At 31.2% G+C, this 25,883-nt stretch overlaps 3 protein-coding genes, 2 long non-coding RNA genes and 1 pseudogene across 10 annotated transcripts; 3 read left to right on the top strand and 3 right to left on the bottom strand.

Moving 5' to 3' along the window:
• The first annotated feature begins 4,522 nt into the window (after window positions 1–4,522).
• Window positions 4,523–5,723, top strand: LOC106380332 (annotated as a pseudogene).
• A 2,625-nt stretch (window positions 5,724–8,348) lies between these two features.
• Window positions 8,349–10,645, bottom strand: LOC106390641 (uridine nucleosidase 1-like). The gene is made up of 9 exons (XM_013831148.3): window positions 10,305–10,645; window positions 9,876–9,991; window positions 9,729–9,788; window positions 9,466–9,648; window positions 9,280–9,384; window positions 9,103–9,199; window positions 8,923–9,030; window positions 8,706–8,841; window positions 8,349–8,621 (listed from the first exon to the last, which is right to left on the bottom strand). The coding sequence occupies exons 1-9, from the start codon at window positions 10,408–10,410 to the stop codon at window positions 8,513–8,515; spliced, it is 1,020 nt and encodes a 339-aa protein (XP_013686602.2). The 5' UTR covers window positions 10,411–10,645; the 3' UTR covers window positions 8,349–8,512.
• Window positions 10,646–15,933: 5,288 nt separating this feature from the next.
• LOC106390545 (zinc finger A20 and AN1 domain-containing stress-associated protein 4-like) lies at window positions 15,934–17,335 on the top strand. Its single transcript, XM_013831039.3, has 2 exons — window positions 15,934–16,397; window positions 16,551–17,335. Exon 2 carries the CDS (start codon window positions 16,601–16,603, stop codon window positions 17,048–17,050), a length of 450 nt encoding a protein of 149 aa, XP_013686493.2. The 5' UTR covers window positions 15,934–16,397; window positions 16,551–16,600; the 3' UTR covers window positions 17,051–17,335.
• A 1,918-nt stretch (window positions 17,336–19,253) lies between these two features.
• LOC125585483 lies at window positions 19,254–20,462 on the top strand. Of its 2 annotated transcripts, none has more exons than XR_007322408.1 (4): window positions 19,254–19,539; window positions 19,645–19,750; window positions 19,865–19,972; window positions 20,055–20,462. It is a non-coding gene; the product is annotated as an uncharacterized LOC125585483 (long non-coding RNA). The 2 variants fall into 2 exon arrangements; XR_007322409.1 differs by having other exon boundaries at window positions 19,255–19,534.
• Window positions 20,463–20,626: 164 nt separating this feature from the next.
• LOC125585484 lies at window positions 20,627–21,122 on the bottom strand. Its single transcript, XR_007322410.1, has 2 exons — window positions 21,000–21,122; window positions 20,627–20,892 (listed from the first exon to the last, which is right to left on the bottom strand). It is a non-coding gene; the product is annotated as an uncharacterized LOC125585484 (long non-coding RNA).
• Window positions 21,123–22,438: 1,316 nt separating this feature from the next.
• Window positions 22,439–25,207, bottom strand: LOC106386129. 5 transcript variants are annotated; one of them, XR_007322407.1, is made up of 6 exons: window positions 24,909–25,207; window positions 24,590–24,820; window positions 24,481–24,504; window positions 24,302–24,363; window positions 24,104–24,236; window positions 22,439–23,991 (listed from the first exon to the last, which is right to left on the bottom strand). XR_007322407.1 is itself a non-coding variant. In XM_013826020.3 (5 exons), exons 1-4 carry the CDS (start codon window positions 25,082–25,084, stop codon window positions 24,304–24,306), a joined length of 360 nt encoding a protein of 119 aa, XP_013681474.2. In that variant the 5' UTR covers window positions 25,085–25,200; the 3' UTR covers window positions 22,439–24,236; window positions 24,302–24,303. The 5 variants fall into 5 exon arrangements, 2 of the variants coding, with proteins under 2 accessions (XP_013681474.2, XP_013681473.2); XR_002656611.2 differs by having other exon boundaries at window positions 24,427–24,504; window positions 24,909–25,204; XM_013826020.3 differs by having other exon boundaries at window positions 22,439–24,236; window positions 25,040–25,200.
• Between the last annotated feature and the right edge of the window lie 676 nt (window positions 25,208–25,883).

Raw genomic sequence — 25,883 nt, 5'->3', positions numbered from 1 at the left:
CTTCTTAAATTTGAGAACGGTTCTAGTCCAGTTCTTAATTTATCTAATCGAATAGAACCTTCAACCTCATATAATCTGCTCAACTAAAATTTTAAATGTTGGAATGCAATGGTACATAAAGTTACTTCAGCAGTAATAAATAAAAGCCTAAGAGATGGGAGACAAAATGGGTCTTAGGGTACTCACGAATTTGAAGTAGGAGTAGCCAGTCTCATAATAAACTCTCTTCTTCTGTAACATCCAATGATGACCAAGCCCCTCTAGTTATATTAAAAAAAAACTTTAATTCTATCTTTTTCTGCTTTTCCTTTTTTAGCTAGTGCAATTATCCAATTTTTCTTTTCATATTAACTTTTTCAGCGTATCTTAAATACCAGTTACTGAAAATTAGTGCAAAGGGGAAAAAGAAAAAGATAATCTGACCTAATGATTTAAGGAAGTTATTGAGTCATGGACGACAAAGTAAAAAGAGAAGTTACTGATGAGTTCATTAAAAAAGCCAAGAAGGACAAACTTATTCAATTCGACATTTAATATTTATCAGTATAGAACGCAATCAAACTGCAATGTTTATTGCTAACACTCAATCGTCCCAACAAACTAGTTTTAAAGATGCAGAATGTTTTTTGTATATGGTTTTCCTATAAAATAAATAAATTACTTCTCAAAATCCGGAAATAAATAATCCGACGAATATTATGTATACACATGTGGTCTTTAAATCACTCTAGAATTTTAGAAACAATAATAGTCTATTATGCCAATTAATCGAAATTATATAATTGCAATTTCCAAAAAATGTTTTAAATAGCTAATCGAATTTTCTAATTTGTATATATTATTGTTATCAATCAAAGCCTAAATGTGTCCAACTATAAGAAAAAAAAATTAAAAAATTGACCCCAAATCCAACTATATTAATTTGCTTCAAATGGTTTGGTTAAATAAAACAGTTTGCACAACTCTATACATCTAGCAAATCATGCCCCCTTGATGGATCATGCATTTATAATTTTATATACACACACATTTACTGTATATAGTTTGGATGTAATAAATGATTCAACAATTAATTTCTTACTTACAGGTTAAGAATAAAAAGTGGTGGAAGAAGTACTCATGAGTACTACTCCCAACTTCATCATGATGATGATCAGCATCATCCAACATTTCTGCCTGTAGATACAATTATGCAAAGTGAGCCCAACTTGTTATAACCATCTCATTGAATCCTTACTCTACCCTCTTCACATGTTTCCACTCTATCCTTCAACTTTTCATCATAATAAAAAGTATGAAAACATATTAGCGTTATTACAATTTCTATAAAAAGAGAATTAGCATATTGCATTTAGTAAATTATTTGGCTAGATAATGATTTTAAATTTTACACTATCTTTTTTCGTATGAAACTTCTTTTATTCAGTGAAGCTTATCAAAAACAACAGCAAAAAAATTGATAGATTGCATCGTATAAAAAAAGTCAAAAAATATTTGAAATATAATATGACAAATAAAACCTTACAAAATCAATAATGAATTTATTCAGTGAAGCTTATCAAAAACAACAGCAAAAAAAATTGATAGATTGCATCGTATAAAAAAAGTCAAAAAATATTTGAAATATAATATGACAAATAAAACCTTACAAAATCAATAATGAACCCATACCAAAATTAAGGTTAAGTTTTTGCCAATACATTGATATCATAAAGCTTTTGTTCCGCACTTTTTGACAACAACAAAATGCTTTCTCGCATCATAATAAGCATAATGGGCTTGAATCACGTTAGTTACCTACATAACAAAGGTTCTTTATCATGTAGATAAAGATAGAGATTTTCTTTGCTTAAATTTGTTCGAAAGTGGTCACCAACATTTATATCACCAATTTAATTAAGACTTATCAACCCATAGTAGGTTCACCGATCAATATGATTTTGTTATTTCATATTCGAAATTATTTAAAAAATAAAATAAAATATTATCATGTTATATTATGTTTTTAAAATAAAAATAAATAAATTAAAAATAGTAGTAGTTACCAAAAAAAAATATATATATATATTTTTAACGTCGTCAGCAAAACACTAAACTCTAAATCCTAAATCATAATCCCTAAACCCTTGGGTAAACTCTAAATCATTTGGTAAACCCTAAACCATTAGATAAATCCTACTCTAAATCAAAAACACTAAACACTAAAACACTCAAAAGTTTAGGGTTTAGGATTTAGGGTTTAGTGTTTTAGTTTTTAGTGTTTTTGATTTAGAGTTTATGATTTATGCAACGGTTTAGAGTTTATTCAAGGGTTTAGGGTTTACTGTTTCGTTGACGACGTTATTTTTTCTTTTTTTTAATATTTTTTTGTAACTATTATTATCATTTTTTTTACCTTTTTATTTTAAAAACATAATATAACTTGACAATATTTTATTTTATTTTCTAAAAAATATCAAATATGAAATAACAAAATTCTATTGGTTAGTGAATACCCGAAAATAACTATTTAATTAAACTTGATAAATCTTTTGGTTACAAAACTTTTATCGAAATGTTCTTTTTTGTAAAATACAAATAGACCAGAACCAATAAATAAAACTATTTACAGTTTAGGTGTTTCATGTTTGTGTCTGTGTCTGTGTCTGTTGAAGAAGAGTGTTTTAGCAGATCACAGTAGATATCCGGTGGGGAGATGTCAAGTCTCTCACTCGTGTGAAGATGTAGTATGAACGACTTTTAACGATTTTTCTATGATCGCTCGGTTACTTGTTTGTTATGATCATTGGCTATAATTATTCTTACGTGACCCACCTGTTTCCTATCTCAACTTACGTCTCATCCGGTCATCCCTACTGGTCATTGCATTTACGCTTTCAATTTTGCTACGCTATGGGCTCACTTTTTTTCTCTCTCTTTTTGTCACCATACATATGGGTTCATATGAAATAAATAGTAGTTATAAGGTGTAAACTTATAAGTAAACGCAAACAATCAAGGCCATAGACAACTCTTAAATTAAATCATCTCAACTACAACATCCGGCTATCAACTCAGCAATAGGGCTGAGTATTCGAGTTTAAGACTCGGGTCGGATTATTCGTTGGAGCTTTTGGACCTATCTAGAAACCAATATTCTGGTCGGTTTTCTATTTCTTATAAAACCTGAAACGGAACTGAATTATATATTTTGGTTTTGATTAAAACCCAGAAACTGACAACATGACTTAAACCCAAAAAAAAAAGAAAATATTATTTTTCACTTGTTTTTCGTTTTATAAATTACTAGTATTACCGCCCTTGCATACGCACAGATCTATTTTTCTGTATTTAAATTTATTTGATTATGTTATAATTTTCAATCATAATTAAATTATTTTCTATCAAATATTTTATATATGAACAGTGGTGTATTCAAATTTAATCAAATAGGTTGAAAGGGGGAGGGGTTAAACAATAATTTTGATATTATTTTTAAAATGGTTACATGTTTGCAATATTTTCCAAAACTATTGATATTACTTTTTTTGTTAAAAAATAGAAAAGAGTAATATATCAAAATTATGCTTTATAGTTTTGTTACCTGGGTTGTTGTCTTGTTGACCGTGATTTGATTTTCCATTTTTGAAGAAAACTAAGCTCTCAAGGAGGAAGAAAATCCACTGGTATCATGCAGAAAAATAAAAGAGAGTATCAAGTTAAGAAGAGAACATTGAACCTGGATTTAAATAACTATAAACATGTATCTATTTTTGCTATACTCACCACCCAAAACCAAATTGGCGAAGAAGAAAACTACACCACTGTAGAGAAATAAAGGGAGAGTAAACAGAGTAAACAAATTGATTGCAAGTTATAAAGAAAAAAAACCGTTTGAAACTTGCCATGATTTAAGGAGTTGTAGATGAAATGATTTATTTTAAAACGTGATGGTAATGATGTGCTTAAATTTAGGGATATAAATTTTTTCAGTTTCAGAAATTGAAGGATTGATTTTTTTGTTTTATGATAACGGAGAAACCGTTTTTTTATACTTTAAGGGTTAGTGGGAAGCTGATTCACACTGATTTCAAAAATCAATAGAATTTTAATTCTGTAAAGATTTTTATTGATTCTAAGAATATGTCTTCCCATATTTGTAGAATCCATATATTCTTTTGGCTTGATTGGTGATGATTTATTGGGATTTATGTTAACTTTTTCTACTAATATTTATCTAATTTCCATATAATATATGCAAATATGGTATGTTGAATTCTATATAATGAAAAAGAACGTCCATAATTGTTCTTTGCTTCTTGTCCATCGTAGAGAGCTGTCAAGGTAATACAAGTTTTTGGTTCTCCTTTTTTTCTATCTCTCTTTTTAAGATCCATTTCTCTGTTTTTCATATATATAAGTTGTATAAAATGGTTTGCTTGTTATTTGTATTGCTTTCAAGTTACGTTTCGTTTCAGTATTTTATTTGTTTAGACTAGAAGCATAAGATTTGATGTTTACTGTTTGTTTGTGATAAATTTGATGTTTACTGTTTGTTTGTGATAAATATTTTTATGTGTATGTTTTTACTAATAATGATTAACTCCACATAAGATTGCAATGGGTGAGAAAGAAAAAAATCAGTATAGCCTATGGAATTCAGAGGAAACCAAGGTTTTGATAGAATTACTTGTGGAGGGGATTCAACGTGGATGGCGGGACAGTAACGGTATAATGAACAAAGCAACGGTGGAACATAAAATACTACAAGTCTTGAATGAAAGACTTGGATGCCAAAAAACCCACAAGCATTACCAAAGCAGAATCAAGTTCTTGAAGGGTCAATATCAATGTTATGTTGATCTTTTAAACAACAGTTCAGGCTTTGGATGAGATCCTATCATGAAAAGATTTGTGGCTTCTAACGAAGTATGGAATGACTATTTAAAGGTATGTCTTTATTTTGCATCATTTTTATTAGATATGTTTCTGAATTGCAAAGTTTTTGTTAGATAAAATTCAGTTTATGAGTTAAATAATATATGCACATGATATAGTTTACGTGAACAAGGATCACTTATTGCTATAGGTTTACGTAAGTTCTTAAAGTACTGTATTTTTAAAAATTATTTTTATTGTATTTTAAGTATAATTTTTTTTTGTAGGGTCATCCTAATCACAAGTTCTTACGCTATGACTCTAGTGAACAGTTTGATGATTTCAAAATCATATTTGATTGTGCAACTGCTAATGGTAGTTCTTCAATTGGCTTGGGTGATACCACGGATGCTCGCGTCTTCACGGTTGGTGACAGTCAAGCACAAGAAAAATTGAATTTTGAGGACATCAGTGATGATGTTTATGTTCAGCAACCATCCCCAGAAAATGTTGTTAAAAGGCGTGTGGAAAAACTTGTCTCGAGAAAACGATCTCGAACCGACGCATCGAGCAGTTCAGTTGAGATAAACACTGATCAAAGTGATGCTATGGTAATGATGACCAGTAAGATCCTCACTTTCATACAGCAGAGAGAAGAAAGACAGCAAAAAGAAGTTGAGAAAAGAGAAGCTGAAAAGAAGAAAAATAGTGTTTGGGATGCTATGAAAGAGGTTCCTAATTGGGATGATCGTATCAAATTTAAAGCGGTGACTCTTATCTACTCCTTAGGAATGAAAGATGTCTTCACTGATATGTCCATAGAAGAACGCTATGGTTGGATCCAAAGCAATGTCAACTACGATTGATCTCTGTTTTATTATCTCTGTTTTAGACTGTTTTGTTATTTCTTTACAATCATTCTAGACTGCTTTTTTATTATTTATAGATACTAAACTGGTTTTCGTTCAATATATATGATGGGTTTTTAAATATTTTTTGTTGCTTTTAGCAATACAAAATGTCATGCTGTTGTTATAGCACGTAGCTTATTTTATTGTTGTGTCGGTAACCCACATCCCCCTAAGTAACTTTATTGTTAGTGTCTTGCTTATTTTATTAGTAGTTTTTAAAGATACTTTGTGTATTTCAGTTATTAATAGTAATCTCTTTTTGTAGGTGTTTTATCATGGAGAGCCCCTTTGAAGAAGAACAAACGTATGATGAGATAAAAGCAAACCAAATGGAAGAAGATGAGTCAGATTTAGACATTTTGCTGGTGCTATTAAATAACATAGCAACAGCGTATGTGAGGAGTGAAAATCGGATACAACGCCCCGTTCGTCGGCCAATCACTAACATTGGTTATGATTACATTCAAAATGCTTTGAAAGAGGACCCTGAGCACTTTCGATCACTATATCACATGTATCCAAGCTCATTTGAAAAGTTTTGTGATCTTATTAGAATGAAGACAGGTCTAAGAGATACACGGAATATATGCATTGAAGAAATGGTGGCCACATTTTTACTTGTTGTTGGTCAAGGTTCAAAATATGGGTACACAAAAGACACATTCAAGAGATCAAAGTTTACTATCAGTGAAAATTTTCACAAAGTCTTGCGTGCATTAAATACCTTAGCACCTGATTTGATGGTAAAGCCTGGAGTTACAACAGCTGCAAAGATAAGTGAGAGCACAAGATTTTATCCCTACTTCAAGGTAAATATAAAATTTAACTAAGTTACGCTCAGTTTTTTTGTTCAATTGTTTCTTTGAAAATCACTATTTTCATCTTTATAGGACTGTATTGGAGCTATTGATGGTACACATATTTTTGCAATGATACCAACTTCTGATGTTCCAAGCTATCGTAATCGCAAAGGATTTATATCACAAAATGTCCTTGCTGCTTGTAACTTTGACTTGGAGTTCATGTATGTTCTTAGTGGATGGGAAGGATCAGCTCATGATTCAAAAATTTTAAGTAATGCTTTGACAAGACATGGTAGCAGATTAATCGTTCCAGAAGGTATGTACTTAAGTTGTAGTACACAATTTATATATGTACAGAATTTTAATTTATTTACAAATTGAATTTCAGGAAAATTTTATCTGGTAGACTGTGGATTTGCAAATCGTCAAAAGTTTTTAGCTCTATTCAGACGTACTCGCTATCATTTACAAGAATTTAAAGGTGAAGGCCGTGATCCTAAAAACCAAAACGAGTTGTTCAATTTGCGGCATGCATCTTTGAGAAACGTGATTGAGCGAATCTTCGGTATTTTCAAATCTCGGTTTTTGATTTTTAAGTCGGCGCCTCCTTTTCCTTTTACAACACAAGCAGAATTGGTTTTAGCTTGTGCTGGATTACATAACTTTCTACGGAAGCATTGTCGGTCTGATGCTTTTCCAGAAGAAGTGATCACTCCAAACAATGACCAAGCAAACTTTGAAAAAGTTATACATGTGGGTGCTCTCGAATCTCAACAAAGAGAATATGCTAACAACTGGAGAGACTCAATAGCTTTAAGTATGTGGAATGACGCTGTAGAAGCTGGAAGTCAGCGTTAATGGTTACTTCTACGTTTCTCAATGATTTATAACTTATTTTTTCATTTGTGATGGTGTTATTTTCTGGATATATCATTTTAGAGAAACAAGTCACATTAAAATGATATGATTGAGTTATAAATAAAACGTGGTTGAGGTTTGTTGGTATGATTGTTTATTCATGCCACGTTTTGGTCATTGAGAAACATGATTGTTATTCAATAGGAAAAACAAAACGTGGTGGTGCCTCACATATAAACAATCACGTATGATAAAAGAGATATTGATTTTGTCATCTCAACTTTAAGAATACATGAGTTAACTATAGTATTTTGAAAGTTATGAGTAATGAGTTAAAATGTAATGAATCTTTGTTCCAATAACACCATAATTTAATTGAATTAACAAATCAGAAAATACTCAACTTTTTGAATAACAAAAGATTTATATGGAATTTTAAAATCACCAAAGCAATAACACAAGACTTTTTAGGAATCTAAGAATCATTTTACCAATAACAATAGAATTTTTAAATTCTTCAACTCCTTCAAAATCCATCTCCCACTAACCCCCCTAAAAACTTCCAATGCGATTTGACTTTTCCTCGACTGAAGATGCATTTAAATTTTAGATATATTAAAGTTGCATTTTTTTAGCAATAAAAATATATTTTAATTTTGTTTTTAAAAATATAATGAAGCACAAGTCATGTGTCAGCAATTAATTGGTCATGTGACTTGTGTTTTAGTATATAAAGGATATTTTTAGGAAAACAGAAACTATTGAATTTTTGTAAGTTTCTGTATTGTCGGTTTGGTTCATTTTCGGTTTTTAGATTCAGTAATAAACCTAAAAGCATCGGTTGACCCGATGAAATTCATTATTTTCATGTCATCTTGCTGTGATTTTTACAACAATGGAGACCACAGACAAGCAGAAGAAGAAAAAGATAGATAGTTTCCATTCATTAACTTTTATAATTTTTTGACCAAATTTTAGCAATTATACAGTTCAAATACAGATGTTGAATTGAGATTCAGGTTAGAACCAGAACACATGATGAATGTGACGATGACATTTTCAAATGAAAAATTAACATTCTTTTTATGGCTTCATCAGCATGCCTTTGATGTATTCCAAAACTCCATCTACATCTACCGTCCACGCCACTGATACTGGTGAGTATCCCACCCATGGATTGCTCCCATTCCATCTGCAGTCCAACCAAAACCAACATTTAGAGGAAAGGTCTAAAGATTTAAAAAGAGTGAACTAATAAAGTTATAATTAGTAAAACCTCTTGAGGCCTTGATCCATGAGTGTGTGGCCAACACATATTCCTTGAGTCTCCACACGAACAACACCTTTCTTGTACGTGAATAAATCAGGCCGTACTACAGCCACAAAGCTGACCGGGTCATGAAGGTACACTCCTGAAAACCAGCGACAATCAATCAAAAACTTGAAGGTTTCCATAAGCATGTTTTGATTATAGTTTATTGCTTTTTTTTTACCATAAACACCATCAGATTTGACATGCCAATCTCTATAGAATTTGCACATGTCGCTTAATAACTTAGCGTGTTTCCCCTTGGACTCACGGAGAGATAAGAGGTCATCATCTGAAAAAACATACACTTTGCTTTTAGTTGAATGTTAAAAGGAGACAAAGAGGAGGAGAAAAGTATATTCACCAGATAGCATAAGTTGGGTTGTGATGTTTATCCCAACAACAGTGATATCAGCTCCACACGTGAACACCACATCAGCTGCTTCCGGGTCATTATATATCTGCACATAGAGGCAGCAGACTCATAAATTATTTTCATTAGCAGAAGATTAAAGAAGAGGTTTAAGGGATGTTTCTTTACATTAGCTTCAGCTGCAGGATTAACATTGCCTAAAGAAAAGAAAGCTCCACCAAGTATAACAATCTTCTTCACCTTACTCGCAAATGAACTATCACGTTTGATGGCCTAAACACACGAGTCATGGTGTCAGAAACACAAACCGGGTCATAAGATTTAAAGAATGAGATTGGTTATGAGTCTTCTTACTATTGCTAAGTTGGTTAAAGGTCCAAGAGCGAGAACGGTGACTTCACCCGGATATTGAGAGACTTTATCAACTAAGAACTCAGCTGCACTCTTGTCACATTTCTTTCTACAAGGAGAAGGAACAGAGACGTCTCCAAGCCCGTTTTTGCCGTGCACGAAATCAGCAACACGTGGAATCCCACCCTGAGAATCAACAACACAAACAAAGCTAATGTCACAACGGTTTCCATGGCGCAGAGAAGAGAGAGAAAGAGTGTATGTACCTTTAAAGGTTCAGAACTTCCTTCAGCGACGGGGAGATCAGGGAAGCCAGCAATCTCACACTGTTCTTTTGCATAAACGTTTTAAGGAGATCACATACACATTTTCAAGGAAAACATTATAATACTAAGAGATAAGTGATCACATACGAGGAGTAAGGCGTTGCGGGTAGCGTCTTGTGTTTGGACATTACCAAAGACAGTAGTGAGTCCTAATATATCCAGCTCCCGTGTTTGAAACGCCATCATTATCGCCATGCTATCATCTAAAAACCAACAGCACATCATACATTAATCTCATAACTCAGATTCTCCTATTCTCCTATTCATCTTACAGTTGAGAAAAACAAGTTTCCATTACCGAGCTGATTGGCAAAAAACAAACATACTAACAAGAACCTCTTCTAGTTACTAAGCAAGTTTAAAGATTAAAACTTTGCAAACATTGAGTTTCAGGCAAATAGATTCAAGAACTCTTAAGCCAAAGGGTGTTGGTTGAGCAAAGTCAAACCCTTTCATACTAAAGCAACATCAAGATCCATTGACTAATGATGGAAGAAGCAAAAGAAAGAAGCTCACCGATGCCAGGGTCTGTATCGATAATGAGCTTCTCACGCTTAGAAGATAGACCCGAAACGTCACCGTTTGAGATCCCACCGTTACAATTCTCCATAGTAGAATCCATATAACTTGGTTTTCTCAGCGAAGTAAATGAATGTTAAAAAAAAAACCCGAGTGGAAACGATCTTGTCGTGGTAAAGAAGAGTTTGTTTCCTGATGTGTGTATATATAGAGACGTATAAAGATGAGAAAGCGGTGAGCTTTCACGAGAAAGATACCTCAAAAAGGCATAAACTTTTGGAGAGAGACGTCCAGCTAATGCTTTTCTTATTGGTAAATCGGAAGTGGATCAGCTCTGGAATCTCAAGATTTATGGAGAGAGAGAGAGAGAAACGTCCAGCTAAGCTTTTCTTATTCTTATTTTTATTTTTATTTTTATTCTCTCCCTATTTTTGTGGTGACAGAAAGATTACTTTATTTTATGCTAAAACTTATTTTAAGCCACGTTTTATTTTATTTTTAACCTACCACACTGTAATTATTAATAATTATCTTCAATGATAAAACCCTTTTCGAATCTTTTGTGTATCGTTCCAGTTTTGATAGGTTGTTGTCCCGGAATAACAAACTATTTTCTATTTTTTTGATAGAATATTTGGCCAATTTTGTAATTTGTAATTTTTTGAAATTTTGGAATTATGAAATGATATATTTTTAGAAAATTTAACAAGATTTACTTTCTTGATTAAAATGTGGGTTTGGACATGTTGGTAGGTGAAAACGTTTTGTTAATTTGAAGGAATCAAAAGAATAATACTGATCCCCATAGAATAATAAAAATAAGTTGGAAAATATGAAAATTATTGGTGTTTGGAAGTTGGAAGGAAGTGACCTTTTTTGTCAAATGCCAACTAAGCCAATTATATGTCACCAGCGAATACGCATTGACTACAGTCCAAAACGCAGTTTCTTCATGCATTTACCCATTTTTTATTTCGTAAACTAAAGCCCAATATGTAGTGGGCCTATAACATGAAACTCAAACGTACGGTAGCTTCTTTTTTTGGGTTTTAACGTTTAAGCTTCATATAAAATAGACGTTAGCTAATTCATGGTTGTTCATTGAAAATCAGTTCAAAATTATGCAGGTAGATTAGTATGTATGCATTTCAGGGGTATTCATTTCATTTTTACAATTTTTTCACTGTTACAACATACATCATAGATAATACTACAAATATTGGTTAGATTTAATAACTTGTTTCTTGATGGATTGAATAAGAAAATATAGTTTACTAAAAGAAAATTTTATGGTTTCTTGCCGGCAAAAGAGATCAATAATGAGAAAAAGCATAAATCAATATACAATCCCCTATATATTATTTGAGAAACATTACAACTTCCTTTTGTAGCCACATGTCATCAATATGATGATTCTTATAATTATTAGAGAAATAGGTTAGTCCATATAATTATATAATAAGCTTTTTATTAAACTAACAATAACTTCATTATTAATTTCATTTATTATTTCCTTAAATAAAGATTACGGAATTGCCTAATGTGGCTAAAGTATATATGACAATTAATGATTTTAAATAATAAAAATCTGATAAAAAATAGGGTATCTTCTATCAAATTTGCTTAATTCTAAACTATTAAAATAAATTAAAAAAAATCACAATAACCGTATTATTAAAATTTAGATTTTTCTGTATATGTTATATTTTAAATTTTAAAAAATTACTATAAATTACTAAAACTGTTAAAAGTCTCACATTCAAATTTTGCGATCCATGGTTTAAAATTTTTTTATACAAAATACAAATGATTACAAAATCATATAAGTAAAAGTCATATAAGTAAAAGTCTAATTTAATTAATCATTAAGATTTAATATATATATATATATGTATATATATATGTATATATATCATTCTAAATTAAACTATAAACCATATTGAATAAATAAATATTTTAGTTTTAAAATTTACTTTGAATAATTTTTTTGATAAAAGTTTTGAACTAACATTGGTAATTTTTTAAAAATTATAAATTACTAAAATTATTAATCCCACAATGAAAATTTTGTTATCAGTAATTTAAAGCTTTTGCTATTAAAGATACACATGATCAAAAAAACATATGAGTAGAAATCATCATTTAATAGACATTGATATTAAAAATATACTATGTATGTTAATATCATTTAAATTTAATTACATATCCTATCAAATTTTTTAAAAAAATTGGATTAATAAAATTGATTTATACGTTGACACCAATTTAATTATATATGTAATAGTTACTGACTTTTAATTATTCAATATATATTTATTATTTCATAATATGTAAGAACATATATTACATTAAATAATTTATTATATGTAAGAACATATAATATATTATTTGAGAAACATTACAACTTTCTTTTGTAACCACATGTCATCACTAGGATGATTCTTAGAATTATTAGAGAAATAGGTTAGTCCATATAATTATAAATAAGCTTTTTATTAAACTAACCATAACTTCATTATTAATGTCATTTATTATTTTCTTAAATAAAGATTACGGAATTGCCTAATGTGGCTAAAGTATATATGACAATTAATGATTTTGAATAATAAAGATCTGATAAAAAATAGGGTATCTTCTATCAAATTTGCTTAATTTTAAACTATTAAAATAAATTAAAAAAATCACAATAACCGTATTATAAAAATTTAGATTTTTCTGTATATGTTATATTTTAAATTTTAAAAAATTACTATAAATTACTAAAACTGTTAAAAGTCTCACATTCAAATTTTGCGATTCATGGTTTAAATTTTTTTTATACAAAATACAAATGATTACAAAATCATATAAGTAAAAGTCATATAAGTAAAAGTCTAATTTAATTAATCATTAAGATTTAATATATATATATATATATATATATATATATGTATATATATCATTCTAAATTAAACTATAAACCATATTGAATAAATAAATATTTTAATTTTAAAATTTACTTTGAATAATTTTTTTGATAAGAGTTTTGAACTAACATTGATAATTTTTTTAAAATTATAAATTACTAAAATTATTAATCCCACAATGAAAATTTTGTTATCAGTAATTTAGAGCTTTTGCTATTAAAGATACACATGATCAAAAAAACACATAAGTAGAAATCATCATTTAATAGACATTGATATTAAAAATATACTACGTATGTTAATATCATTTAAATTTAATTACATATCCTATCAAATTTTTAAAAAAATTAGATTAATAAAATTGATTTATACGTTCGCACCAATTTAATTATATTTGTAATAGTTACTGACTTTAAATTATTCAATATATATTTATTATTTTATAATATGTAAGAACATATAATACATAAATTAATTTATATATATAATGTTTATTCCGCGCAAGACGCGGATCTTAACGTAGTTTGAAAGTAAAGTGGGAATATGCCAACATGGGATAGACGAGCGAATCTTGGCGGCCGAAAATGGGGTTTTATGCCAATTGTTTAGCCCAACCAACCTTCTCCACTATCTCTATTATTATTTTACCCATTTTATTATCATATATGTACATATAAACAACTTCCCGATCATTTGATGCGTTGAACCGGAAATATTCATATAATCAAACATTCTTCTCTTAACCTGAGTTCCACACAAACTCCCCTATTCAGCTGTACGAGACTGAAGGCTTGTCAGGAAAATGGTTCAAATTCACCTTTACATGTTTTTTTTTGCTAAATCGAAACTCACCTTTACGTATATATTTTTTAACTATCCAGAGATATTTGAGTTCAAGTCAAACTAATTTTTCCCACGAGGTAGTAACAACGATGATCCGATCTCGGTTTTCAAATGAGACATAAAACACGTCTGGCCACATAAATGACAACTTAATTTTACCAACAAAAAAAAAATGACAACTTAATTTTGAGAAAGATTCAAACCTATAATCAACGAGTTTACGCTTTACTCAATTTTTTCTTTTACCAACAAACTATCACCGTTTGGTTATCTTTATAATAATTAATTTGTCATTAAGTCTACATGCAGCAAATCATGAAATCTTGAACTTGAAACTTGCAAGATCCTTGTCCAACTATAGGTTGAACAAAACCCGCGCACGTTTCTAAGCCATGCATGTGAAACGATCGAAAGCCAACATATAATGATCAAAGTTAATTATTTGAAAGGCCACAACAAATCATCTGCGTAGCAGAGAACTTGTCAGTAAAGTTGTGTATGCACTTTTAGCAAATATGCATATGCTCATCGGTTCAACATGAAATACCTACAAAAAAAGGAGAAGACAAGATATATGACTTGTCTTCTCCATGCATGCCCATTCGGTAACCTTTTTCTAAGAGACACTTAGGCGTCAGGATCCATTATGACTTGGACTTGGGCATCGGAAGATTCTCATTACCATACCAATGTTTTACTTATTAGGGACAAAAGGTCCCACATCGGTAATTGGAAAGGATCTTTAGTAATATATAAGATAGATGAGCCACTCCACTTATCACCAATTGGTTTTAGGTTGGAAGCCCATCTAGCTTAACATGGTATCAGAGCCCGATCCACGCAGTCCAACCCGATCCACATCGACCTGGCCCAAAGTTGGCCCTCGATCCTTGCCCAAACATTCCGAGATTGACGCTTAAAGAGCCATCATCTCGAGGGGGCGTATTAGGGACAAAGGTCCCACATCGGTAATTGGAAAGGATCTTTAGTAATATATAAGATTGATGGACCACTCCACTTATCACCCATTGGTTTAGGTTGGAAGCACGTCTAGCTTACTTTTAGGTGATAATAACCTTGATGCGTCCATTGTTTAAAAAAGGAACCTATGGATGCAAACCAAAAATCATTCACCAACAACAGTTATGCTAGAGATTCTTGTAGGCTTGTAGCAGCATATAATATGTTGTTGTCTAACAATGTTGGAAGAAAAAAACACATGAAGAATTAAGTTTATTAAAAATGATGATTGAGCTAGTGATAAAGATTCTAGTCACGATGACAAAGATTTGGATAAAATGCAAGTTGCTATCACTGTTATAATAATAACTCCATGAAATTGAAAATAAACAAAAATAAATATCATACTACAGTTTTCGAAAAATTTATTGTTTGTATGCCCACCCATACGGAAACGTAGGAGGGTACGTGTATATCTGAATATAATATTCTCTCCGTTTTAAAAAAAACTGCATATTTTTTTAAAAAATTGTTTCAAAGAATATATATTCTAATAATAATTAATTGTAAACTTCAAAAAAATTAATTACATTTTTTGGATTTTTATTGGTTTAAAATTATAGAAAATAGATAATTACAGAAAATTATGCATTTAATATTAAAATTTAATATGTTTTATTAATTTGTATGAAAAAACTAAAATATGTATTATTTTGAAAGGGAAAGTGTAATATAAAATGTGATGAAAAAGGAGAGAAAGAGAGAGGGGATAAGATAGAGACAAGTGTGAACTAGTGGATGGAGAAGTAGAAAGCCAATTTGGCTCCTCTTCCAACCTGTATTTTCACTTGTGTGATCATCATCCATACACATTTCATAATATAAAATTATTTGACACACATTCATATTTGTCTGGATATCACTTCATTTTCATTTCTTGATTAATTTTTCAAAATAATGTTACAATTAACAAAAAAAAAAAGGTATAGGATTGAAATCTTCCCACCAGTCATCCAATCTCTTACAAAATTTAGAACGTTGGAATTGTCAAAATCACTTTATAATTGACCCAATCGAAAGAAAATGTCTCACTTTTGAGTTTGGTTGCAGATACCAACACGGTTTAAATAAATATATATTGTTACCACTAAACAAAATGTGGAGTAATAAACATTTTAAAATGCTACAGTAGTATACATCATAGAACTATTAATTTGTGTGCATCATCTTCGTCATTTCGCCGTTGTTTTCTCTCTATAGTAAAGTATTGATCTATAAATCATTCACTTTCCCTCTGCGCGTTTCACCCTTTATAGAAAAGAACCAGTGAATCATCATCATCATCATCATCATCATCTTCCTTCTTCTTCTCCAAAAACAGGTTAACAAACTAACTAACTTCTCTCTCCATTCTTCTTTTTATAATGGTTGCCGAGAAAAAAACGCAGGAAAAAAACATTCTTGCATAACTCGGTGACCCAATATTACATAACTAATTAATAACATCGTTGATTGTCTGATTTTTTTTCCTCAGATTTTCGACCAAACTTGATCTGTTCTGTCCAAAGCTTATTATTATAATCAATGGCGGAAGAACATCGATGCCAAACGCCAGAAGGCCACCGTCTCTGCGTTAACAACTGCGGTTTCTCCGGCAGCTCAGCCACCATGAACCTCTGCTCCAATTGCTACGGCGATCTCTGCCTCAACCAACAGCAAGCCTCCTCTCTCCCCGCCGCATCTCCTCCGTCCTCATCAAAGATCGAATCCATCTCATCGTCTTCAACGGCGGAGAGACAAATTAAGCTGATCCCGTCGGAGCAGAAGCAGCCGCCGCAACGGCCTAACCGGTGCACCGTGTGCAGGAAACGGGTCGGGTTGACCGGATTCATGTGCCGGTGCGGTACGACTTTCTGCGGGACCCACAGGTATCCGGAGGTTCACGGATGCACGTTCGACTTCAAATCGGCGGGGCGCGAAGAGATCGCAAAGGCTAATCCTTTGGTCATAGCCGCGAAGCTCCAGAAGATATGATCTGAGCCGTTGACTTTCTTCTCTCCTCCCGCGTTTTACCGAGACAACAACCTCCGATGCTCTCGGTGTGTCTCAGCCGTTCATTATGTTCAAACATATACCACGTGTTACGAGATAAAGGTTGAGATGGTTGTTACAGTATTCACCTTTCAATTATTTTCCTTTTTCTTCCGAAAGAATTTGTATTTTTTAATTGTGTGGCCGCCTTTTGCTTGTGAAAGGAAAAGACTTTCTTTTGGAGAAAAAGAAAATATATAAAATTGTGTCTCTCTGTTTTTATTTTTATTTTTATTTTTGTTGAGAATGTTTTATATACGTTTTCGTTGTCAAACATTAAAGAAAAGAAACAAATAGTTGTTTTAAAAGAAAATAAATAGTTTTATCACCCTTGGACCAGTTATCTTTTGGTAGGATATTAAAGTCAATAACATGAAGTCCAAATGTTTGTTTATGATAAGATCAAAAGGAATTCAGTATGGAACCAAATGGTCAGAGGTTAATGGCTTGAGATTAATCCATTAATCAACATCTGAGGTAGGTTTTTGAAGCTATTGATCTGAGTTAGTGTTTTTAGGTATAGAAAACCACATAGATAAACTATTTTGAGCCTAAGATTGTGTACTACCAATGATACATTGGCTTTCAAGATGGTTAATTACTACGAAAAACTGAAGATTATACATGTTTGAGATTAAATCCATTAATCAACATTTTAAGCGACTACAATTGGTATCTAAGCTTTTTGCTATAAGGAGTTTTTTTTCATATGTTGATTATTGGATTGAAGGATTTGGTGCATCGTGGTTATTTGAGTACATTGTTTAGATTTATTTTTGTAAAAAAGTCATATATACAAATTTATACAGTTGTACAAAAAACATATTTATAGGTCAACCTTTGTACAATATGAAAAGCATACAAACTTTACCTCAATCAAGTCCAATTCTTCATTTTGTACTTCTTTATATTTGATTTCTAAATTTTATTTATTTTCCACATGACAGTCATTTGTTATTTATTCTTCACATGTTCAAATCATTGTTGATGCGCCATATACCTGCATTTTCTTCCCACGAACGATGTTTTCCACGAACTATGTCGTACTCAAAGATGTAAACCAACGATTCACAAACGTTAGTATTACATCATTTCTCCACAAATCACAAAGAAATCATGATTGATAAGTTTCCATTATTAAAGTATTAAATTTATGTATGTTGAATCTCTAGAGAAATCTTAATTAATCATTGTTTCAATTTCAAATATCATAAAAAAGAATGCTAACTTTCTATTTATGATATATCATTTGAATTTTTATATGTTAAATCTTAATTAAACATCGTTTCACTTTCCTATATCAAAATATGAATGCTAGCCTTCTATGTACTAAAGATTCTATGATATATCATTTGAATTTTCATATGTTGAATCTTTAGAGAAATCATAACTAATCATTGTTACACTCTTTTTTTTAATCTAATTCATCGTTGATATCATAATCACAAATCATGAATTCTAAAAAAACAAACAAATTTAGTAAAGAAAACACAAAAATAATCTTTTCGAAAAGTGGCTAGCATACAAAAAATCTTTGATTATAAAATATAGACTAGATTTTGATCCGCGCTTTAAAAGCACAGATTTTTTTTTCCGCTTAAAGTTTTATTTTACGACTAAAATAATTTTAGAAATGTAATTATTCATAAATGAATATTTTAATTTAATAGAAAACTTAAAATTATTATCTTTTTATTGTTATTTTTAAATGAGTATTTATGTTTACAATTCAACTTGATTTTTAAATGATTTAAATTGATATTGCTTTTTTTTGAGAAACTTTTAAATTGGTATTGTTCAAATTAATTAAATTTATTATGTTGTGATTTTGTTTTGTTGAAAGTCGTTTTTTTAAATGTCATTTTTTTTTCAATTTTAAATTGATAATAAAGTATTTATTACTATGTTAATTAAGATTTACATAATTCAATACAAATATTCCAATAATTATAAAAAGTTATAATTATATTATCAAAGGTAAAATATAATAATCATGTTTTTATTTTTGTTCATATATATAAAATAAATATTGAAAATGGTTCACAAAAAAGAGAAAAAAATTGGAATTGGACTGAATGGTCCAAGGTGAAAGATTTGTAAATTGGACAAATTTATAAGTTGGTCCAAATGGCCCAAACATGTATTTAGATTTCTCCGACAAACTTATTTTTTATGCCCATCGATGTTTTAAGAAAAACAGAATAGGAAAGAAAAAATTCATCTTTCGACGTTTCTTCTCCTTTCTCAGATGCTGAACCAATTGCCATGGCGATTTGAAGCTAGAGAAATCATAAAATCCATTCTGTTAAACGCTGTAACGATTGCTTGAATAGGAGAATACTGAGGGTAGCAAATCTGATTTAGAAGAGTCAAACCGATGGTTAGAAACTCTGTTGATTCACCAAGGACTTCTCCTATTCCGATCTCGTAAGGTTCCATTCTCTAACTTTTTATCTTTAGATTATATAGATTCTTTACACGACTCTAACATCGATCAAGATCTAAAAAATATATTTCGTAACTGTTATGTATGTCAGATACGAAGTCAATAGTGAGAAGAACGATGATTTTGAGATGGTTGTCGATTTTGTCAAATCAGATATCTATGACAAAGAGATAATAAGATTTGAAAGACAATAAACGGTAAACATAATATCACAATTTTAATCCATAGTTAACAGTTAATCTGAGATTTTTAAACACCAATATAAATATATAACATTGTTTTTTTTCTTCTGATTTTCTCCTGGAAGTCAGATTGGAATGGTTTTTAATAGTCAGAAGGAGATCTGAAGCTGATCTTTTAAAATTTATTCGAAAACATGTATGGAATAATCTCCAGCCAAATAACACTGGAAACAAATAGTAAGATTCATCTGACAATTACTATTTCTATTAGATGTGTTAACTGTTTGTTTCGTTTTTAATCTTATCATTTTTTTTTCAGGAAAAATATATTTTTGAAGTATTATCAACCAGTTCCAGATACAAAGATTGTGAATTTCAATATTCTATGAAGATAACCATGACTTTAATATTAAAGATGAGTAGTTATTTCTTGAAACTTTGTTTTCTTTTACATCAGAATATATTTTGTGTTTCGTCTAGCAAAGAGAAATAAGACTTATATTGGGTTTTGTTTGCAGGAGAGATAATGGGATGATTCAGTAAGGAAATAATAGCATAAGTACATCAAACCCGATAGAAGATAAGTTTTACAGACTTTGGCATGCATTTTAAAGTCATTTTAAAGTCATGTTTATAGTATAGATGTTTGGTTGATTTTGGTTAAACCCTGATTTTGGTGGAGGAGAAAACAACAAATTTAATAATATCACTTCCAATTTTAGTATAATTCTTGGATTTTCTGGACAACTTTGAAAACAATGAAAATAAATATAGCAAATAACAAATGAAAGAAAAAAGGCAAATAAATTATCTGAAGCATACTTTATTATAAGTAGTTTAACAAAAAACATGCTTTAAAAACCAAGAAATACCAAACAATTATTAAAAAAACAAAAACATAAATTGCTTCACAAGTAAGAAAACAAATAAAACCAAATAATAAAAATAGAAATTCCGGGCCAGCAGAATTAGGTGTTCTTGCTTGCTTCAGCCTCCAAATCACTCATCTTCTTCTCTACCTTGATAGCTTTTGAGCGAAGATTCTTTGAAGTCGAAGTGATTTCTGGTGTTGGGTCAGTCCATGCTTCCTTTTTCTTTGTGGATGGTGTGGACATTCCTTTAATGTGTTCTTGGTTGTCAAGGAGATTGACAGAGCTCTTAAAAATTAAAAACATCAACTTTAGCAAGACTCGTTGTTAATAATAAAAATGCAGTAAAAGATGTAAAGATAAATAACTGAGAAAAAATAAGCATACAATCATACCTCTTCTCCACTTGTAAGAGCCAGATCTTGATCAGAATGAGAATTCTCTAATTTGTCTTCTTCAGTGAAAACAATCCTTCTGTCTTTGTAGATTTTCCCAACCTTGTAAATTTCAGATTCATACAAAACATGTTCCTTTTCCACATAAATTCCAAATGTGAAAGTCTTCCCAACAACAGCAAAGATGGGGTCGGGCAAATCCGTAGGATCCTCAAGCTTAATTACAAAAAATTAATGAACTATATTAGTAACAAATACGTAATTTTGTAGCTAGGAATAGAGCAGAGTAAACTTGGATGGGTATCGTTCCATATATATAGTATTAGGCTGATATTAGGTTAGTCGATGGTCCTTAAAAGTCGCCTAATAAATTATGGAAAATCTATGGTTTCAGTTAAAGAAATCGATTGAGTAGTGTGATCAAGCAAAAAATAAAAATAACATTTATTGTTACCGAGATATTTACATATATCAATATATTTAAAATTCTGTTGCCATAAAGCATCTAATAATATCTATGATGATAACAGAGATATACATTTTTAGTTGATGCAAATACTTGATGGCCAAGGTTTAAGATATGGTCATTAAATTCGTAATCACATCCACGCTATTAGATATTATTAACTACTTCGTTTTTTTCTCATAAAAATTAGCAAATAATTATATAAATTTTACAAAGTAATAACAAATTGTGGTATATAATTAGGAAAATACAATAATTCACGTTTATTTGCAAAACAAATCGGGAGTATTATCATATACGAATTGTTAAACAGATTGGGATGTAAACCAGTTTGTAACAGATTTGGAATATACCCTTGGCTTTTTTATTTTATAAACACATAAATGTTTTGTAGCAACAATATATTCGTTATACCACTTAAAAAAAATATAATTAGTAAACAATAAAACAAACTAGATTGTAAAACAGATAGTATCAAATTCGGAATATACCATTGAATATTGTATTTAAATTTGTTCCGATTTTGTAACAACTACATTTTCGTTTTCAATGAAAAAACATTTATTATATATTGGATCAAAATGAGTTTAGGGTTTAGGGTATAAGAAGCAAACACTAAAACCATTCTGTAAAATTAGTATAGGGTTTAGATAGTGTATTTTGGGGCATAGTTTCAACTTTGTTGGGTTGAAAATCACTCACTATAATAATATAAGTTTTGTAGGAAACGACCACTTGGAAAGTAATTTAACGTGATTGTTAGGAAAGTGAGCTTAGACTTCTTAATTTTAAAGATAAACATAGTGGACTTTTACCGAACAAACAAAATACATAATATTCAGTGGATTATGATGTGGGCTGGACCGGAAAAAAAAACTGCATAAACCCCAACATAGAAGTACTATATCGTGAGTATTGAGATTACCTGAGTACCCTTAATTATGTCTACGATTTCTAAAAAAGAAAAAGATAATTGTAGGTAAAAAAACCAACAGGATCCTGATTTAATAATATAGACGTAGCAAAAGAGATCCCACCGAGTCTTTGTTCGTCAAATCAAGTTCTGAAGAAGTTGACTGCTCCGACTGAAATGAGTGAATGTGCGTTTTGGTGATTAAGGCAGAGAGTGAGAGCAGAAAGATATTGGGCTTCGATGAGTGGGCTTCAACGCAGGCCCAAAATCCATTTGTGCTATATATTTTCTTCTTCTTTCTTGGCACAAGCCGCACAACCAGTGGAAGAAGTTGAGCCAAACATTACATAAGCCATATCTTCGTTCTAAACTCATGCGACTCCTTACTTTTTGGGAATTTATAGTTTATCGGAGAATCTACAAGCATCTGCATAAGTCGTTGACAGATATTAAGAAACAGACTTGCTTCACTTCCAGCAGAAACCCCAATATTCTCTTCGTAGTATTTGTGAAACCCTGCAAGTATAGTAAATTACATCAGTGGAAATAATACAGTTCTCAATATTTTTATTTAAGCCATTAGGTTATGTTAGAACCATACTTTTGTGACATACCTTGTTATACTTGGTATATGACACTAAAATCATGAAATATAAAGTTCCTAGTTGACAAGTACCTGTCGAAGAAACTAAGTCCCGTTACTTACAACAAACTCAATGGTACCCTTCAGATATACATGATGACGATGTTTTGTAGTAGATACAATGTTTATGTAACCATATATTGTTATAAATAAGAACTTCAGGGTAGTCCAGCACTGATAAGTAGAGTTGTGAAAGAGATTTTGTTGGATGTAAAGTGCATTAATTAAGGAGTACTTGGGAATGAGAAAGGTGTTTGTGGCTTTATCACCACCGTGAAAATGTGTGACATATCATTTCTGAAGGCTGCAAGACCAGCGACATGTTCACAAAGCTCCACAACAATCTTCTCCGTTAAGAATTGAGAAAACTAAACGATGAGAATAATGATAAAAGCTTACTCATGCTTAATCTGTACAATGCGCTCCTAGCTATAATCAATAATAGAGGAGTTTCCATGTACGTTATTATTATTTCATTATTATAATTGTATGGTAAATTTGTAACATAGAAGGTTTAATTTGGACATGAGTTTCAAGATTCCGGGAACCATCTAAGAGCATCATTATCCCAAATACCCAATTAGAATCTCTTATTTATTGTTTAATATTTTTAAGCAATAAATATGTGTTAAGAGACTACGTTAAGAGACCCGATCATTTATGTCTTCCATTGCAAATCCTTTATTTAAAGGTTCTTAAAAAAATTGAAATGAATTAGAAGAAGGTGAACATTGCCACAAAAAAAAAACATTGCCAAAAAGCTAAAGTATTTGTTTATGACAACTCAAACATCAACCAAAGGACTAGTATAGAGATGAAACCAAATCATGGTGGAACTTGGAAGGTTTATGATAAGTCTGAGTTGCTCCAAAGAAACTTTTGATGAGATAAACAAAAAAATTGCAATGCCAATGAACTTCCAGGAACAACTAGTATATTCTTTGCTTTGTTCATCCCAAACTACCGAAGCCTTGCATGTTACAAGCCAGCCGAAAAACAAATAACAAAATATATTGCAACTTAGATACTAGTATTACAGAAGCAAAAGAACTCATAAATAGTTTGTGGTGTTCTAGAGTTACCAAGCTTTGCGGAGTTGTTTCCCATCCAAGACAATGATTCAACTCCTTTCACAAACGCTCCTTCAAAGTTCACTGTAGGAAGAGGATCATCGAACGCTGCTAGTAGCGTCCATATGGAGCTAAGATCAAAATTCTAAACAAAAAAATAGGATTGTATCAGAAGAAGTCACATGGTGTTTATTAGAAGATATTGTCTACCTTCATCTGTTTAGCAACGAGGGGCAAGCCTGATGCAGACAGCAAACGGTTCGCACATTTACCTGAACACAAGGTGGAACCATTTTGAGCTACAGAGAGAGAGAGGAATCAATACGGTTTCTTACCATTGTGAGCAATGACAATGACATCAAACTGACCACGAGATGTTCCGTTCTTACCATTGTGAGCAATGACAATCGACTCTGCAATAGAACCAACAAGTATTTAGTTACTTCACCTCACAAAAAAAACAACAAAAGACTCTTTTTCTTTTGTTGCAACAACAACCTCTAATAGCAATGAATCAGCGAGAGATCGCATGCCGTGAACAGCAATGTATCTTGGAGGCCATGAAGGAGGAAACTGCGAGAAATTGCCTCCAACTTCAAGCTCTCCCACAACACCTTTCCACTCTCGAACAAGTCCTTTCTCTAACCATCCATCGACGTACTGGATAAGACGAGAATCATCTGCAATGAAGAACTGAGCAGCGTGATCGAACACCAGTCCTTTCAATATCTGCAGCAATAAGATTACAAACAAACATACAATTAAAAAAACTACCCTTTTGAGAGTGAAAGGATACAAATTAAGGATTGGTAAGAACCTCGTAAGCAGTGGCGATTTTGACTAAGAAAGAAGAATCAATAATCGCATGATCTCTTTATATCTGATGCGTTTGCATCTTGAGATTAAAATCAAAATCTGAATTGGAAAAAAAGATGGGAAAAGATTAACCCTAATCAATGCCCAGCACCACCGCTCCGTTGCCGGCGGAGCCATCTCTCTCTCTCGCTGCGAATCGGGAGAAATTGAAGAAGAGCGAAGTCGGGGAAGAAGAGATCAGAGTCGCAAACGATGGGACACGTGTTCATAAGATTCGTCTCTTGTAGTCCCCAAATAAGAGACGTGTTTTCATATATAAATTAATTTTCTTTTATTTTAATTCCTAAATAACATAAGAACCCCACTAAAAACGGGGCGATAAAGATGCTCTAAGGCATGTTTTGTAGGAAGAAAACGAGGAAACTCTTGTGAAGATGTAGACAAAAACGGTAAAAAGTTATTCTTTCCTCTTCTGGGACGATGTTACCACTGATGAAAGATGGCGTTCTGTACTTCTGTATTATTTTTTTTCTGCCTCATTCACGACTTTACATCATGTAGATATTCATTAATTTACGTAATCATTGTAATGATATATGAAACTCATAATTGATCTTGGTTGTCTCAAAACTTCAGCTATTATTGGATTGAGTCAAGTCATATTTTACAAAGCGAGATCCATTACATGAAATAAGTGTGTAAACTTATGAATATAAAAATGATGTGGTTGCTCTTAATAATGCGTTACGAGAACATATAAAATACATTTTATTTTTTTTTAGAATTCACTAACACAAAAAAAAAAACCGTTGGTAATTTGTTTGTTTCCACTGTGTTGTATTCTGAAAACGCATTGTAACGACGGTTGGTTTTTGTAATTTGAAACGCGTTTTAACGATGGATTCTGAGCATAATATGGCCATTTATTAACTAGAGGAACCAAACCAAAATGGGTATAAATACATAAACCAAAACT

Source organism: Brassica napus, chromosome C4 (assembly GCF_020379485.1).
Source record: "Brassica napus cultivar Da-Ae chromosome C4, Da-Ae, whole genome shotgun sequence".
NCBI classification, from domain to species: domain Eukaryota; kingdom Viridiplantae; phylum Streptophyta; class Magnoliopsida; order Brassicales; family Brassicaceae; genus Brassica; species Brassica napus.
This window is presented reverse-complemented; position numbering and strand designations above follow the sequence as displayed.

Bases quoted from the DNA above. Each gene is read 5' to 3' on its own strand.
- LOC106386129 (XM_013826019.3), bottom strand. From the start codon at position 25,084: ATGGCTCCGCCGGCAACGGAGCGGTGGTGCTGGGCATTGATTAGG. The intron at 24,821-25,039 runs GTTAATCTTTTC...TTATTGCTGCAG, and splicing joins GGTGCTGGGCATTGATTAGG to ATATTGAAAGGACTGGTGTT. The intron at 24,505-24,589 runs GTTGTTGTTGCA...GTTCTATTGCAG, and splicing joins CTGATTCATTGCTATTAGAG to AGTCGATTGTCATTGCTCAC.
- LOC106390545 (XM_013831039.3), top strand. From the start codon at position 16,601: ATGGCGGAAGAACATCGATGCCAAACGCCAGAAGGCCACCGTCTCTGC.
- LOC106390641 (XM_013831148.3), bottom strand. From the start codon at position 10,410: ATGGATTCTACTATGGAGAATTGTAACGGTGGGATCTCAAACGGTGAC. The intron at 9,649-9,728 runs GTACATACACTC...GTTGATTCTCAG, and splicing joins GAAGTTCTGAACCTTTAAAG to GGTGGGATTCCACGTGTTGC. The intron at 8,842-8,922 runs GTAAAAAAAAAG...GCTGGTTTTCAG, and splicing joins CAAATCTGATGGTGTTTATG to GAGTGTACCTTCATGACCCG.